Here is a 15,867-nt window from a genome sequence, read left to right as displayed (position 1 = left end):
TTAGAATTTCTCACTACTATGCTACTTTCACTAAATGTTTATAATTAATTTAAGTGTGTCATTGTTAAAGTTCTTTCTTTGATACAAAGTATATGGTGTTGTAGCTAGTTTTGGACTAAACAAAATTTCTTAGTAATAATTTTATTTTTGCTTGCCAATCTACATCATTAACTGCAACTTATAAAGTATTTTCTTACCAAATAAAATAAACATTTTCATTTTAAACTCTTTCTCACTTTTTTGTATTTGATTCAATGTCTTTTCCACTGGCAATGGATCATAATTTAGGGTTATAGTGTTTCACTGAGTTTGTGCAACTTTTTTTATTGCTTTTTTAACTGAATCATTTGTGTCATCTAATGATTGATATACTTTGAGTGTTAATTATGTTTGACTCTGTTGCTCTTCCACTGCATTAGATATCATTTTTTCTGTTTCAGCACCTAACTATAATTTATTAATATGATTCCACACAAGTTTCATAATTTCAATTTGTTGCCAGGAATTTTAACTATATTGTAAGCTGGCTTGTTGATATTTAGAAGCAATAACAAAAAAAGTTGATTTAAATTAAGAGTTATAGTGTATCAATTTAAGCATATTTGTTTTACCATAAGACAAAAAAAAAAAAGAACTTCCAGTTATGACACATGTCTAGATTTCATCATCTGTATTTCTTTACAGTGATACCAAAATGTACCATGAGATGTTGTAAGTCATTACTTTAGAATGTTCACAAACATAACCATTTTGTAAAGTAGAACAGCAACAAGTCAATTTCTATAAATCAACATAATCTGTACTTAAGTTATTTTGCTGGGTTAATAACACTGATGTGGAAAAGCAATAGGAAAATTGAAAAATGTCACAATAACATTTCCACAAAATTAAAATCCCAAATTTTTATTATTATTATAGTTTCTTAAGTTTTAAACTTCAATTCTATAAATTTACATTTGTTTTCACTAATTTTAAAGACTTAAGATAGAGCTGTGACTGTATATCATAAATTGAAAGGCAACTTTATTTTTGAAAAGAATGTCTACATCATTATACTGATAACGTCATTTTGTGTCGTTAACCCAATCTGTTTTGTTATTTAGGGTAGTCAATGTGTCCAGTGCAGCAGGAATGCTTCATAACATTCCCAATGAAAAGATCCGAGAAATATTACTGTCACCTAAACTAACTGAACAAAAGCTTTGTGATATAATGAAAGAGTTTTTGAAGTAAGTTTTCATTTAACCAAGTTTATGGTAGATTGATGTATTTTGGGCTAAGTAAATCTATTTGAAATATTTTATGCAATTTAAGTTCAAAATAATATGAGACATAAAAAAAACTTAAATATGCATAATTTCTGTCGAGATCATTAAATCAAAAAGTGTTGTTTTTTTTCAGTTTTGATAATTATATATATTTTTAAGTTACTAAATATTTTTGGAACATTGTTTAATTTCCACAAGTCATAAAATAAAATTTAAATAATTCAGTTTCTTTGTTTTTATAAAGCTGTATATTTTCTTGTGATTATATTTAAAAGTATGCTTTGAAAAGTTTGCCTAAATATATCATTATCACTTTAACTGTTACTTGAGCTAAATACATTTATTTGTAAATTAAAAATTTTATTGATGAAGTTAAGGTACCTGAGTAAAAAGTCAAAACAGGTATTCAATAGGTGTTCAAAAGGATGTGGTATATGAACACTAAAATAATAGCTATACGTCTGCATTTACAAGTCAGTATGTACATCACAAGTTTTATACTTAAAGCTTCGTGTTAAACTGAACAAGAAGAATCATAGTTCCATTATTTTTTCTTGACATTATTCTAAACCAATTTTCTTCTCATGTTAATTAATCCAGTTAGCATACTTCATACTACACATAATGGGATTGTGTCCATCTTTCAAATCCACATATATTAGTACAATCAATCACCCAGTATCACTGGTTTTACTAAATGTTAAAACAGTGTGGTTTCCTGATAGTACATTACAAACAGCTTTTGAGACACAGTTGAATCTCATGTTTTTATTCCCCTGCTGATAACAAGTTTTTCACTTATATCGTTAAGCAGGGTTAACGATATAACGATGCATCCTCGAAATTGAGAATGGAATTTCAAGAGCCTGAAAGTGCTTAAAAAGGGGCCTTTTTTTGCAAAAATATTATAATAGCAGAATTTTCGAACAAATAAATAGAAATTCTATAAAATTTCAGTGGAATCTGATTGATTTTGACGTCGATTTTAGCTTACAGAAAGTGCTTGAAATTGAGAGCGATTCAGTATGAACCATCTCATTTGTCTTATATTACAGCTCTCTTTTTTTTGTTTTCAGTATTTTTATGAAAAATCTTATCTTGTGTCTTTTTTTATATACATCTGTCAAATTGACAACATTTGATTGAATAAAATTTTTATTTTTTTATGGACAAACAATGATTTACATGTTCCATTCTGTTTATGTTAAAGATATTCATATAAACATACAGGGGTTAAATTCTCAAACAAAAAAGTAGAGGTATTCAGCTGGGTGAAGTGGACCTGCTTTTGAAAAAGAAACAAAATCTATGTGTAAACATAAAAAAATGACAAAGCAGCTCAAATAAGTTCTGGTACTAGTACTGCCTTTAAAAAATAAGTTCCAGTACTTGGTATTGGCTGAATTTTGCCCTTGAATACACACACACACACACATATATATATATATATATTGTTCGATATATATATATATGACTTTGTTTTAAGCTTGTTTTGGTATTTTGTACACACGTGTATCAGTGTTTTAACATTTGTAAAAACATAAAAGTACCTAGAATTTTGCAGTTATAATTTATATATTGCTAGAATCACTTAACAAAATTGATGTTGCAATTGAAAAACTGCTATACCTTGCCATTCCTTAACTGGAAAGAATGTACCTTTATTCAGGTAAATTTTTCAAAAATTTTGTACAGATGTTTCATGATAACCTAAATACAAAAAATCTTAAACTTGCACCAATTCTCTGTCTTGGACAGAGATTAAATACCACAGCCGTTACTGTAAAGGCTTATACTAGCTTGATCCTGCTTCATTATCATTACTCTTCTGATGTGTGGGCCATACCCAATTCGAAGGTTTATACAGAATTTGTGCAGGCTAGTATGGGCTGGTGGTTTCTCTCTCTTGAACATGTACAAGGAATGATTAGATAGGCAATTTAAGTTTATGAGATATTGTACTCTGAACTTCCATTTTGACTTTACAATGAGATATACCACAATTCTTACCTCAATCTTCTTCTCTCTCAACTACTAGCAGCCAGAGAAGTTCTGTTAATATACATAAAAGCCAGCCAGAAGAAAGACACCACATCACAGCATTTTCTTTTGCCTTGAATCTTTTCATTAAAGACTTTTGTTTTTGTTATACATTTCACACTTTTATATTTGATTTTTCCTTCAGCTGTTGGGGTGCAGGTTGGCCCTGTGGTGAAGTTTTGGATTTCAGAGTTGGTGAGCTGGGTTCAAATCTATGCAATACTGCAAAATGTTTCCCATATTTTAAACTGTGGGTGCATTATAAGAATGACAATAAATCCCTTAGCATGAGTTGTAAGGTTGTGGTGACTGGCTGACTTCCCTTTGGTCATTGATTCAAAACTAGGGATGGCAGCAAATAGCCTTAGTAGATTTCCCACACAAACAAAATAGAAATGCTAAATTATTTTATTCTTTGCAAGACATTTCCCAAATCTAATGTATATTGTGGATGCTTACAACTTACCTATAAGATATCAATATACCTTAATACCATATTGGTTTCACAATTTCACTTTTACAACAGGGATTCCAAGGCAGGACTGAAACAGGAGAAAGGTTGGGCAAGCACAAATTATGAAATGTCCAAGATTGGAGTTACTGCTCTAACATTTCTGCAGCAGAAACAGTTTGAAAAAGATTCTAGAGAAGATATTGTGGTGAATACTGTAAGTTTTAACTGTGAAACCATTTTAAAAAAAAAGCAGATGTATAACTCAATTAATAGAGTAGCTTTAGAACAAATCAAGGAACTATTGTTGTTGTATAGGTTTTAATTAAATGATTGATATATATATATATATATATACACATATTTATTTATTCAGTACTTCTGGCTTACTGAAATAATGATGTATAATTTATATGGCTGTAGATGCCACAAATAAATGCACATTTAACATGTATTATTGACAAATAACGTAATAATAAACTGAGCTACATCATAATAAAATTTGAAAATAAGTAAATAAATTTTAAAAGGAATGCTTATTATATAACAAATGATAAGGTGTATTTTTTCAAGTTTTTTTTGGTTTTAATATTTCACAAATCTTCTCTGAAGTTATCTCTGTCAGTAGCCAATTTGCCCTGGATGAGAGTCTACTAAGAAGCACTTTCCGTATGCTAGTTATTTTGTTAGTATATCAACTGAGTGTTAAAAATTAGCAAGACTAAAAGCCATGAAGAATTAATTATCATAGCAGATTAGAAGTAGCAGTAACTCAAAATTTAAAAAAATTGTATTGGACGTTTCTTAACACCACTAGTAATTTAAATTCATTTAAACTCATAATGATCTGTATAAATCATGAAAAAAGTTTGTTGATTTTCCAATATTTTTGAATTAATTTAAAAAAATGTTTTCATTTTCACAATGTCCTTTTTGGAAGCTCCCAGTGTTATAGATTCTTTATCTGAAGGCTTAAAACAGTCTTTTATCAGAAAAAAAGAAAACATTGTCAAGCAAGTGTAAATCAAACGTTCAGTCACAAACAATACAAGAGGTGTAATTTATAGATTAATTTTTGCTATTGCTACTTTATTCTAAAATAATGTATACTGTAGTTTTGTTCATGTGAAAATTGAAGACTTGTATGTTGCACCATAATAAATGATGTTGCGCTAGTTAGTTTTGTGTGTTGTTGTAGTTGGGAAATGTTAAACTAATAATTTAGTTTGCAGAATTCACTTGCACTGATATTCTGTGAAATGAAAAATATTTGATATTTGAGTAATTGTAGTTTGGAGAAAATAACACTAACTCTAAGATTAAAAAACCCATTGAGAATTAGTTTCACTAAGAAAAAAAAAGTGTATTAAATTTAAAAGTTATTAAAGATACATTTACGTTTGGAGTGTAAAAGCAAACAGAAATTGAATAATAAAAAATTTTATAGTAGAAAATGCAATAAAATGTTTTGATTAACCACCATGTAATTAATATTTAATATTCACTTCCCATTAGAGCAAGCTACTTACCTAGAATGATGCTAAAATTCAACCTGGTAATGAATGTAGTTAATCAAAAATATTTTTTATGTTCTTATTTATAAAGATTAGAATGCATTGTTTCATCAGTTGGATACATACTCTCTCTCAGAAACCCAAAATACTAACATATCCAATATAACTACTGATGATTTGTACTATATATAAATATATATATATATATATATATATTTTTTTTTTTTTTCTGACACAAATGCACAAAGTGGATGAGATATTATAATCTTCAAAATAAACATACAAGCCACATGTGAATTATTAAACTTTTATTTTTATAAATATTATTTTTGGAAGAATAACTACTGAAAAACGTGATCCCTGCTATCACATTCATGATTTTCTATGTTTTATTGTTCTTATTTCCTTGTGAGAAAAAAGTAAATTGAGCTTATTGTATGAAAAACTATATACCATCTGCGTACTCTGCTCTACCTTGATAATGTATTTATCTATATAATTTGATTTGACCTGCAACATTCATAAAAAAGTAACATCAGTTACGGCTGATGACTTGTGTTAATGTTTGTTAGCAATTGCAATGTTCTGGTAAACAGAATAAATGATTTATTAGGTAATCTATTCATACTTATTCCTTATACCTTTGTCATGAAACTATAGTATGCTCATTGCTGATTATATTATAAATTGTTTATTGGTAAAATTTTGAAGGATAGTAAATTCAGTAAAGAATGTTGTTGCTTGTACGATGCACTGTTAAAAATGCTTTTCTTTTCATGAACTTATTTCAGGTACATCCTGGCTATGTAAGTACAGACATGACAAACAGAAAAGGCGTTTTAAACATAGAACAAGGTAAAAAAACACTGCCTAATTTTGTGTGCTAAACAAAAACAATGCACATTTTATATTATTTGAACCATTCCAGGTTTTAATTTATGTATGAACAAAATCTTTGCTTTCCTATGAAATCTGATTGCACTTTTTTATTTTCTTATATTCAAGAAATTGTTCAGTTTTAAATATTTTTAAACAATATCGTGTGTAAGACAATTATATTGTTGTATGGCTACAAAGACTGACATTTTGATTCTTCAATTTCTGTAAAAGTTTAAATCTTTGTCTGTTAATTTTGCACTTGTCATAAAATTCACTTTTAGCATTTTGTACATAGTTCAACAACTTTAATACCACCTGCAGTATTATTAGAATTGTTGCTTAGATACCTGTCTTTAAAAACATTTCACAGAGAAATAAATTTGCAACATTCATTAAATTGTTGTCCAATGAAGGCTCCAGTAAGAGGGCTAAAAGCTCACAATCAAAGAAAACATATTTAAGGTTAATACAGAGAACAGTCCATGAATATTTTTTTACAAGAACTCTTTGTAGAGCAATTTTTATTAAAACTCTTCATCACAGTATTCCATTTTGTAAAGTTAGTCAGTTTTATACATGGAAACGATGTAGTTCTTAATTAAATGTACTCCTCTACACTTGTGATTCTACAACAGGTAGTTGACATTCCATTCAACTAAGTTTCATCATGAACACTCTGCCTAAACAATCTATCAAAGCATACTTAAATGTTTTATTGTCAGTTTCTTTTTCCAACTTCAGTTGTATGCTGACACTATGAGAGGGACATCAATCAAACTTTGTACCTGTTTTTATCTCACCCTAGTTTGTTGTGGTGTGAAATATTATCTGGTGGTTCAAGTTGGTTAGGGGATAAGTAATTACAGTTAATTGTGTGCTTTTGATTCAATAATTATATACCAGATGTTTAACTTTACAAATTACCATCATATTATAGAATTAATATTTAACATTTGTTTCTTACATTTAACCACACAGTTTAGTAAACAAACAGTTCATGAGATTCCTTAACTTTTTTTGCTTAATGGTGCAAGATGGTTTCTTTGTGCGACACCAGAGCAGAAATGTCATACAATCCTGTCTGTCATATCTTGTTATCCTAAGTATGTTTTTTTAAGTGAAATTGAGCATGTTATAAGCATTAATCATGGAAATTTATTACCTGCATAAAGAATAAAATTGCCAGATAAATCAAAACAAGTTCAGTAAAAGTTGGAATAGAAATTAAAAGTTAAATAACCTTCAATAGATTTGTCATTAAAACAAATCCACACAATGACATGCAGATTTACAATAATGATGCATGAATTGTGTGGAATGATGAATTTAAACAACACTAGTTGACCAGTGCACAACAATATTTATTAAACCATAAACACTTGAGAAACAGGAAAACAATAAATGCTTTTTTCTAGTTTGCAGGATGACAGTCCTCTTCCTCTGTAAAATAAGTTTCAAGGCCAGTGGTTGTGTTTAATAACTTGGAACGATTTCATTTTCTTCATTTATCCAAAACAAATCAATAATATGGATATTTAAGTGTTAAATGTTTACATCTACATTTGCTTAAAATAATATTTTAAATCTCTCCTGGTTAAATGGACAAGAAGAGTTTAGTATCACATGAAAAATTAATAAGTGCTAACATGCCAAGATGGCTATAAATATGAGTGGCAAGTTAAAATATAGCCAATTAGGCATTACAAGAGGATGATAATATGTAGTGTCGGTATTAGATTTTTTTAGTTCATAAAAAATCGGTAACATGAAATTACTTACATATTTAGAAAGCCTGTTTAATATCTTTTTACCTCACTGGGGTTCAGTTTTTGATTAGAACTGAAATAAATTTCAGTAACATTTCCTAGAATAGTTGTGTTTAAAAGGGCTGCAGTGTTTCTATCAAACTCAAACAATTATGGCCTCTTGTTTAGTTTATATGTTTGCTTTAAGCACAAAGCTACAGAATGGGCTGTCCTTACCATGTCCACTGCAGCTTTAGAACCTCAAATTTTAGCATTATAAGTCCTCAACTAAACTGTTGAGTCACTGAGGGCTGTTGTTTGGAAAACTTCAGTTGAATTTTACATGATGTAATTCCCAGTATTAAGGCAGATCACCTTGTAGTTTAATTTTTACATGCCTATTAATGAATTATAAAACTATACATTTATGAATACTTACGATGTTTTGGAATTAACTTTTTTAAATAATGGACTTTCACACTAATATTTTCTCTTCCTTTAACATTTAAGAAACTTAATGCATAAGTGTAAATAATTTGTACAAAATAAATAAAGTATGACTAAATAATTAGATTTTAAAATAATAATGACATTTTTAAAAAAATGCATAACCAAGTGTAAATAATAATAATTAGTACAAAATAAACAGTATGACTAAATAATTAATTACAAAATAGTAATGCGATCTTTAAAAAATGCATAATGAGCAAATAATAACTTGTACAGATGGAACAAAGTACAAATAAATAAATGTATTATGAAATTCAAAAGAATTTATCTGACAGGATTTACATCACAAATATTGAGGTGCTCTTTAAAAATTATATAAAAATATGGCTATTAGTCAAGAACTAGAATATGAATGCAAATTTACCGTACTTCAGGACTATCAAATAATTCCACAAGTTTCATACATACTGCCAAAGTAGTATTGATTTTCAGTGTGTATAATGAGAAATCAAGGATACAGTTGAAGAATGTGCTTTATAGTTGTCAAGTGCTATGTACAGGTAGTTATATTAAGGTTTGTTTTTGTTTTTGAATTTCGCGCAAAGCTACACGAGGGCTATCTGCGCTAGCTGTCCCTAATTTAGCAGTGTAAGACTAGAGGGAAGGCAGCTAGTCATCACCACCCACTGCCAACTCTTGGGCTACTCTTTTACCAATGAATAGTGGGATTGACCATCACATTATAACGCCCCCATGGCTGAAAGGGCGGGCATGTTTGGTGTGACGGGGATTCGAAACTCGCGACCCTCAGATTGTGAGTCGAGCGCCCTAACCACCTGGCCATGCCGGGCCTCTATATTAAGGAGAGCAAGAATAAATTATACATTTTTTTTTACAAGAATCTCATAAAGTTACTTTTAAGGAACATGATGAAAGTATTTCTTATCTTAAAGAAGTCCTATAAATGATAAGAACATATTTTCTCTAATTTTTAATATGGTAGATTTGCAAAGTGATGAAGCAGTTTAGTACCAAGTGGAAGAGTACTGCAATGAGTGAGATACTAAAACAAGAAATATTCATTTACTGCAATGAAAATTTACTTCATTTTCTAGAAAGACCTAAGACTTAGATGTAGTAAAAATTAATTATTTAGATTGATTTGAAAAATGATTTTTATTGTATTCTGAATTCATGTTTATTGTATAAATGGTAAATCAGGGGGAAGGAAGGTAATTTGATAGGTCATTTTGGACTACTTGCTTAAATGTAATACAGCTTAACTGAGGATCTGCTATAGAAATATAAAGCATCAAAATATGTATTCTATTTTAAGTCTTGAGAGAAACAATTAAATTTTTATAAGTGAGTTTTGAGCAGTTCTTTCCACATGGTAATAGTTTGTTTTTAGTTGAGCTTAAGAAAAATAAACACACAGTTGTTACAGTCAGTGTGGGTATTTGGAACAGTTTGTAGTGTGAATCATGTAATTTACAGGTAAAATATTTTATTTACATGCATAAGCAATTACAGAGTGCATTCTGCCCTGATCTGTTGACTACTGTATCAATAATAACAATAGTATTAGATATTACAACAGGCAACAACTCATCAGGAGTTACCCAAACCTCTGTTACACTAGCAATATTCAGTTGATAAATGGTTGCTGACCTATGATAATAGACCCACATCTCCAGAAAGTTATATCACCAGTAGTAAGCAGGAAAGAGATTAGGGGAGCATGGTGACCAGGCAAGATAAAAGTGGCTGCAAAAGACTTGAGTCTTCATAACAAAATTCAATGTGGGCAATGTAGTAAACAAGTAGTGAATAAGGGGCAGAGAACAATCTTGCATGAAAGTGATATCCATTCAAAGTTCTGAAAATGTGCAATATCTTGTGATAATGTTGTCTAGCCATGGCATCCTTTATTTTTTAAATATTTGCCGTGTTCACTGCTGTGGCCTGTTAATTTTCAGTGGCCAAGATAGCACAATTATGAGTGTACACACATGACTACGAAGAGAGAAATGGGTCTCATCTGTATGCAGGATATACCATGGTTAGTTTTAATCAGCTACAACACATGTAGGAATTCTTATGAAAACAATTTTTTGGAATTTATTGACACATACTTTTATCTCTACAGCATTTTGAATGGTGTTAGTGAAACATATGGTGGGCCATGTGGAAAGTTTTTCTCCTAGCAAACCTTAGGTACTGCTTGTGCAATAGATGGATTCTACAGCAAGGGTTTCAGAGTTGTGAGCACCTTTACAGTGGTGTCAACTAATGTTTGTAGATACTCTGTAAAATTGGCTACAATTCCTATCTAACTTTCTAATTTATCTGCTGCCAGCAATAGCTGTGCATGGTTCACATCTTGTGTTGATCCTGCACAGGTATTCCCAGAGCGCTGCCTCGGTATTGCAGCCAATTTGATTATACAGTTCTACTGACATGATCTGTTGTTCTAATATTAGTGTGTTTTCTTCCACTGCTAACCACTGTAATGGATTTTTCACGACATCTTATGCAAGTAAACAAAATGTGTTGCCTGTGTTATATGGTTTGCCCTGAGAGGTTATTTCAAATACCCATACTGATTTTTTTACTTGAGAGAAAACTTTGAAAATCTATGTTCAGTATGCACTGATAGTCACCTGATTGTATGTGTACAGTATTTTTCAAATATATATAATATTTTTACTTCTGTATCTCAGGTGCTGAACCTATTCAGTATGCACTGATAGTCACCTGATTGTATGTGTACAGTATTTTTCAAACATATATATAATATTTTTACTTCTGTATCTCAGGTGCTGAACCTATTGTATATGCAGCATTGTTGCCAATTAACATCACATCTCCAAAAGGTGAATTCATTTGGGAAGATTCTAAAGTTGTGTCATGGAGGTGAAACCAGTGTTAAAGAATTGTTTGACTGCAAGTGAAATATAGTATTTCAATACATTTTGGAAAATAACGTGTAATGCAAAAACTGTTAAATTTACACACACACACATATATGTGTGTGTGTTTACTTTTTCACAGTGTAATTACACAATTCATTTAGTTTTGAAAATTTTGTACAACTTCAAAATGTATTTGATTTTTTTTTAATAAAAAACAACCCAACTTGTCTGAAAGTTATACCTTATAGTTAAAGAGCCAAATACTTACTGGAATAGCATTTTTGGAAAACTTTTAATATTATATGCAAAGTAATATTTCCAACTAAGTGATTAATTATTATGTGAAAATGGAAGTAAGAGCCTCAATTTTCACTTATATGTAAATTATAGAAAGTGTGTAGACTTGATGAGATTTCTAATAAAGTCTTTTAGTTCACCTTCTGCTTGTTAAGCTAGTCATTTAAATATTATGTTAGTAAAATATGGCATAAAAGTACAACTTATTCTTGTTAGGTATGTTTTTTGTTATTACTATGGGCCTGAAATTCTGTAAGTCAGGTATTTTAACAATGGCCAAAGTATCTTTTTTTCTGCGTACAATTTATGTTTGTAGCTCAATTATTGATTGCTTAAAACCTCATGTTCTGAATACAAAAACAGATACACATCTAATACAAACAATATCAAGAAATATATAAGAACAATTATGTTATGCAGAATAAAAGTCACAGGTGCAAGCTTACTGAAGTGAATGAACAGTTAATAACTTTTTCAATCCCTCCCTCCTTTCTCCAGCACATATTCTTACTTATGTAACGACTAAAATAGTGTAGGAAACTGAAGAGAAGAATATCAGAACAAAATTATCAAAAGTAAACTTACCTTAATTCTGTTTTAATAAGTTCAAACAAAACATTTAGGAGTAAGTACCACAAATACAAGGTGAAAGATCATCAAAGTTGTGAATCCTTTGTCACTAGCATGTGGTCAAAAATTGGATTTTCTGGTAAAATGTGCATATTAGTAATAAGAAAAAATAAAACATGCAACACAAATGTTTACAGATCTCAGAAATACTATAGAATATTAAGGTAGTCTTACTTAATTTAAAGTGTTCTGGAAAATTTGTTCTGTTAAGAAAGCAATACGTATGATATGTAATTTTTTAGTTGTGGGGTGAATTGAAATATTGGGTTTATTACAAAAGTTTTGTTTTGTGTGCTTATGTCAACTGAATACATTTAGATATTCATATCCTACAATATATTTTGCAAGTATGTTTGTATATACACACTGCACTAAACCATTAAAGGATTATTACAATATATATTATTTAGCTATAACAATGCAAAAACCACAATTATAAAATATCATAAATCATCCTCTCAGTTAATTTTTATGCATATGGGGCACCTGTTGATCCATTACATGAGCTTAAATGTAAATGATTGGCCATTTAGTTTATGCTTAATAGTCAAAGTGGCTTTACGTCTTTACAGTTTATGACATTTCACTTTAGTATGAAGTATAGTTACCATAAACAGCATCAGAACCCTGGCACCAATTTTGTATTATTAACATCAGATTGTTGATAAGTTCCTGTGATATCCTCTAGTACTGTCCTGAAAGAGCTAATTCCTTGCCAACTTTAGTGTTTGGAGTCACCTGATAAGATGTAATGTAGTGTGCAAGAACTTCTTTTACATGATTGATGGGATTTAAGTCTGGTGAGTGTACAGGCCACTCCATTCAGCTAATCCTAACTACTTCTGTTTACAGGTTTTGTAAACCTTGAAAAACATTCATTGTACTGTTGAAGTTTTGGAAAATGTGAACACTTGATGAACCATCCCTCATATGAAAACATTTTCTACCTAATATCATATATCAGGAGAATAGACAACAATTGTATCACAGCCATTGGCTTTGGACTACATGCAGTGCATGAGGATCCTTGTGTTCAGTCTCCTTGTGGTATAGAAATTAACGGATAAGTTATACAACTTTGCTGAAAAAAATTTGATATTTATTTAGGAGGTTCTAGAGGTTATGCAAATAAAATGTGAAAACTAAGATGAGAAAAGTATTTTTAATTCATAAATTCACTGGTAAATTTTTAGTAAAAATACTTAATTAAAATATGCAATTACTTTAGTCACACAAATTATGCAAGCAGATGTAAGTAGAGATGCTCATTTATAGACTTAGAGTTTACGTATCACTACTGACTTATCAATGATATGCCATCATCATTATAATGCCATTGGTGCACAAGAACTTTTTTTTTTTATACTGGATCTGATGTAAAGAAAATGTGTGTTGCTTTCCATGGCACTTTTTCATCTATAAGCAAGGAGCTCAGTAAATATCTACCAGCATGTCATCCTTTGACAGGATATGATTCAACGAGTTGTTTATCAGGAACTAGAAAAAAGGAAGTTCTCACCACTATCAAAGCTTATAAGAAAGACACACATCTTTTGCTAAATTTAGGCATCAATACATCCAACATAATCATGATGTTCTATTAGTTGCAAGACTCTTCATATACAAGTTGTATAGCCAGAATTTTGAAAACATGGACGGCTTATGCCACTTTTTACTCACAAAAAAGTATTTGAGTACCAAGTGCCCACGAACAAATTGTTTTGTTGATATATACATTAAAACAGCAAACTTTCAATCATTTATCTAGATCCCTGCATTGCAGCCCATTCTTCATCTACCATCTCCAGTCATTACAGGTTTGGAACATGATGATAGTGGTTCTCTTGTACCAGGCTTTTTCAATGTTAAAACAGCACCAAATTCAATTGTAGAATTAACATGTGTGCACTGAGACCTGCAAATGGAGGATGACGAAGCGGATTCTGATTCCAACCCTGAACTGGACTAGATGATATCAATGAATAAATGGAATATAGTTAGACATTTCACTGAAATAATCATTATTCATAAGCAATACTCATAATTTATAGTCAATGTCCAGCTTCAAATAGTGTTCCAATAGAGGGCTTACCACACCATGCATTTCTCAGGCTGAAGAACCTAATCATAGATTGACAATTATTAGACTAATATTGTGCATCTACTCAAATTAAAGTATATATCCCCCCTGACTACCTCAACTTCAGTACTTACACCTGTTTGGAGTTCCGTAAAGATGTGTTGATCAATATCTCACCAACCAAGCCTTTAAAAAGAGGGTTTATTCACTCCATCCGTGGACTACTTTGTTTCATTCCTGCCTCCTCCTTACACAACATTTTCAGAAAAAAAAATTTAGTTTCTTCCTAGTCTCTTGCTGTCATAACTATTTATTACATTGTCTTTTTAATCTTTACCTTCTGAGAAGCTTACAGTCTACTAAAACATAGCAGGATGGTTTCAGGCCCACCTGAAAAGAAATGAGATGGCATCTTCCCTACTTCGAGCATTGGGCAAATAAAAAAAATAAAACTAGGCTTCTTGTACTGGTAAACTTTATGTTAAATGTATGATACTTGTGAAAGAAGTCACTTTAATCTCATACTCTTTGTGTTTTATCATCTGTCACTTTGAAGTGAATCACAGAATTAAAATACTTTTAATAGTCAGGGAGTTAATTATAAAAAGGGGTTGTGGAAATGAGCTTCATTTACTTCACAAAAGGGAAAATGGTATTTTGTAACCTCAAAGTAACCATCAGTTTCCATACTATAACTCATAACAGTATACATCTGTTTATACCTAATTTATTGCACTTTGAGCCATGTCAAACTAATAATCCCACCACACAACTTGTAAATCACTCAGCAAACATGCTATTCGTGTTACCGTATCAAATTACATAATGCACACCCTGCTCACAAGCATACCTTGTGAATTTTTTTTTTCATTATCTTATGCAATCTAGTCTAATAAGTTTCAAATTTTTACATCTTAGTTACTTTTAAATTAATAAATAAAGAATACACATGAAAAACAAGAAATATAGTACTCAGCTTCAAAAACATTGACTTTGTCTGGGGTTACTGATGAGGGGTAGAATTTATCGAGACTGGTATACATGTAACTCAGTGACAAGTAGTGAATTGAAAGATAGAGTGGGTTTCATATTTATTTATAGCTGGAACTAAAATCTCCTTAATGCATCACATGGAAATGAAGGTGAATGATTACCTGTATAGACATAGCAATTAAAAACAGTCCACAAAATTTACAGGAAGAAGGGGCTCTACATCTACACCATAAGTTAGGAGATTCAGCAAATCATAAAGGACCTGTTTATACTTCGTTATTAAGAAACAATGGCATAAATGGTTACATACACCCTGTACATATACCTTACAGTAGCTTTGAGTTATCAAATCCTGGTTTCCCTTTTTTTAACACAAGCTGCTTTATGTATAAACAATTGTCAATATGCTAATATTTAAGTGAATCAGTACTGATACTTCCCAAACTATGCAGAAACAAGGATATTAACACCATTTATAAATTTTTGTTTGTTTTGAATTTTCTGCAAAGCTACATGAGGGCTATCTGCAATAGCCATCCCTAATTTAGCAGTGTAAGACCAGAGGGAAGGCAGCTAGTCATCACCGCCAACTCTTGGGTTACTCT

At 30.6% G+C, this 15,867-nt stretch overlaps 2 protein-coding genes across 4 annotated transcripts in view; one reads left to right on the top strand and one right to left on the bottom strand.

The window, feature by feature from the left end:
• Positions 1-11,381, top strand: part of LOC106473861 (carbonyl reductase [NADPH] 1-like) — a 42,293-nt gene extending 30,912 nt beyond the window's left edge. For both annotated transcript variants that reach the window (XM_022382834.1, XM_022382784.1), the window contains exons 6-9: positions 1,104-1,229; positions 3,835-3,976; positions 6,065-6,128; positions 11,167-11,381. In XM_022382834.1, coding sequence (XP_022238542.1) covers positions 1,104-1,229; positions 3,835-3,976; positions 6,065-6,128; positions 11,167-11,267 — 433 coding nt within the window. In that variant the 3' untranslated portion in view covers positions 11,268-11,381. The remainder of the gene's footprint in view (positions 1-1,103; positions 1,230-3,834; positions 3,977-6,064; positions 6,129-11,166) is intronic.
• The window catches only part of LOC106472817 (partner of Y14 and mago-like), a 27,304-nt gene continuing 14,021 nt past the window's right edge, over positions 2,585-15,867 (bottom strand). Inside the window, exon 5 of one of the 2 annotated variants that reach the window (XR_002610079.1) lies at positions 2,585-3,530. The gene's annotated coding sequence lies outside the window, so the exon portion shown is untranslated. Of the gene's footprint in view, positions 3,531-12,221; positions 12,266-15,867 lie in introns of those variants that run through there. The other variant, XR_002610090.1, reaches the window with a different exon arrangement.

The sequence above is a fragment of the Limulus polyphemus genome, unplaced genomic scaffold (assembly GCF_000517525.1).
Source record: "Limulus polyphemus unplaced genomic scaffold, Limulus_polyphemus-2.1.2 Scaffold0, whole genome shotgun sequence".
NCBI classification, from domain to species: Eukaryota; Metazoa; Arthropoda; class Merostomata; order Xiphosura; family Limulidae; genus Limulus; species Limulus polyphemus.
Note: the sequence above shows the minus strand (reverse complement) of the source record. Positions and strands in the feature narration are given on the sequence as shown.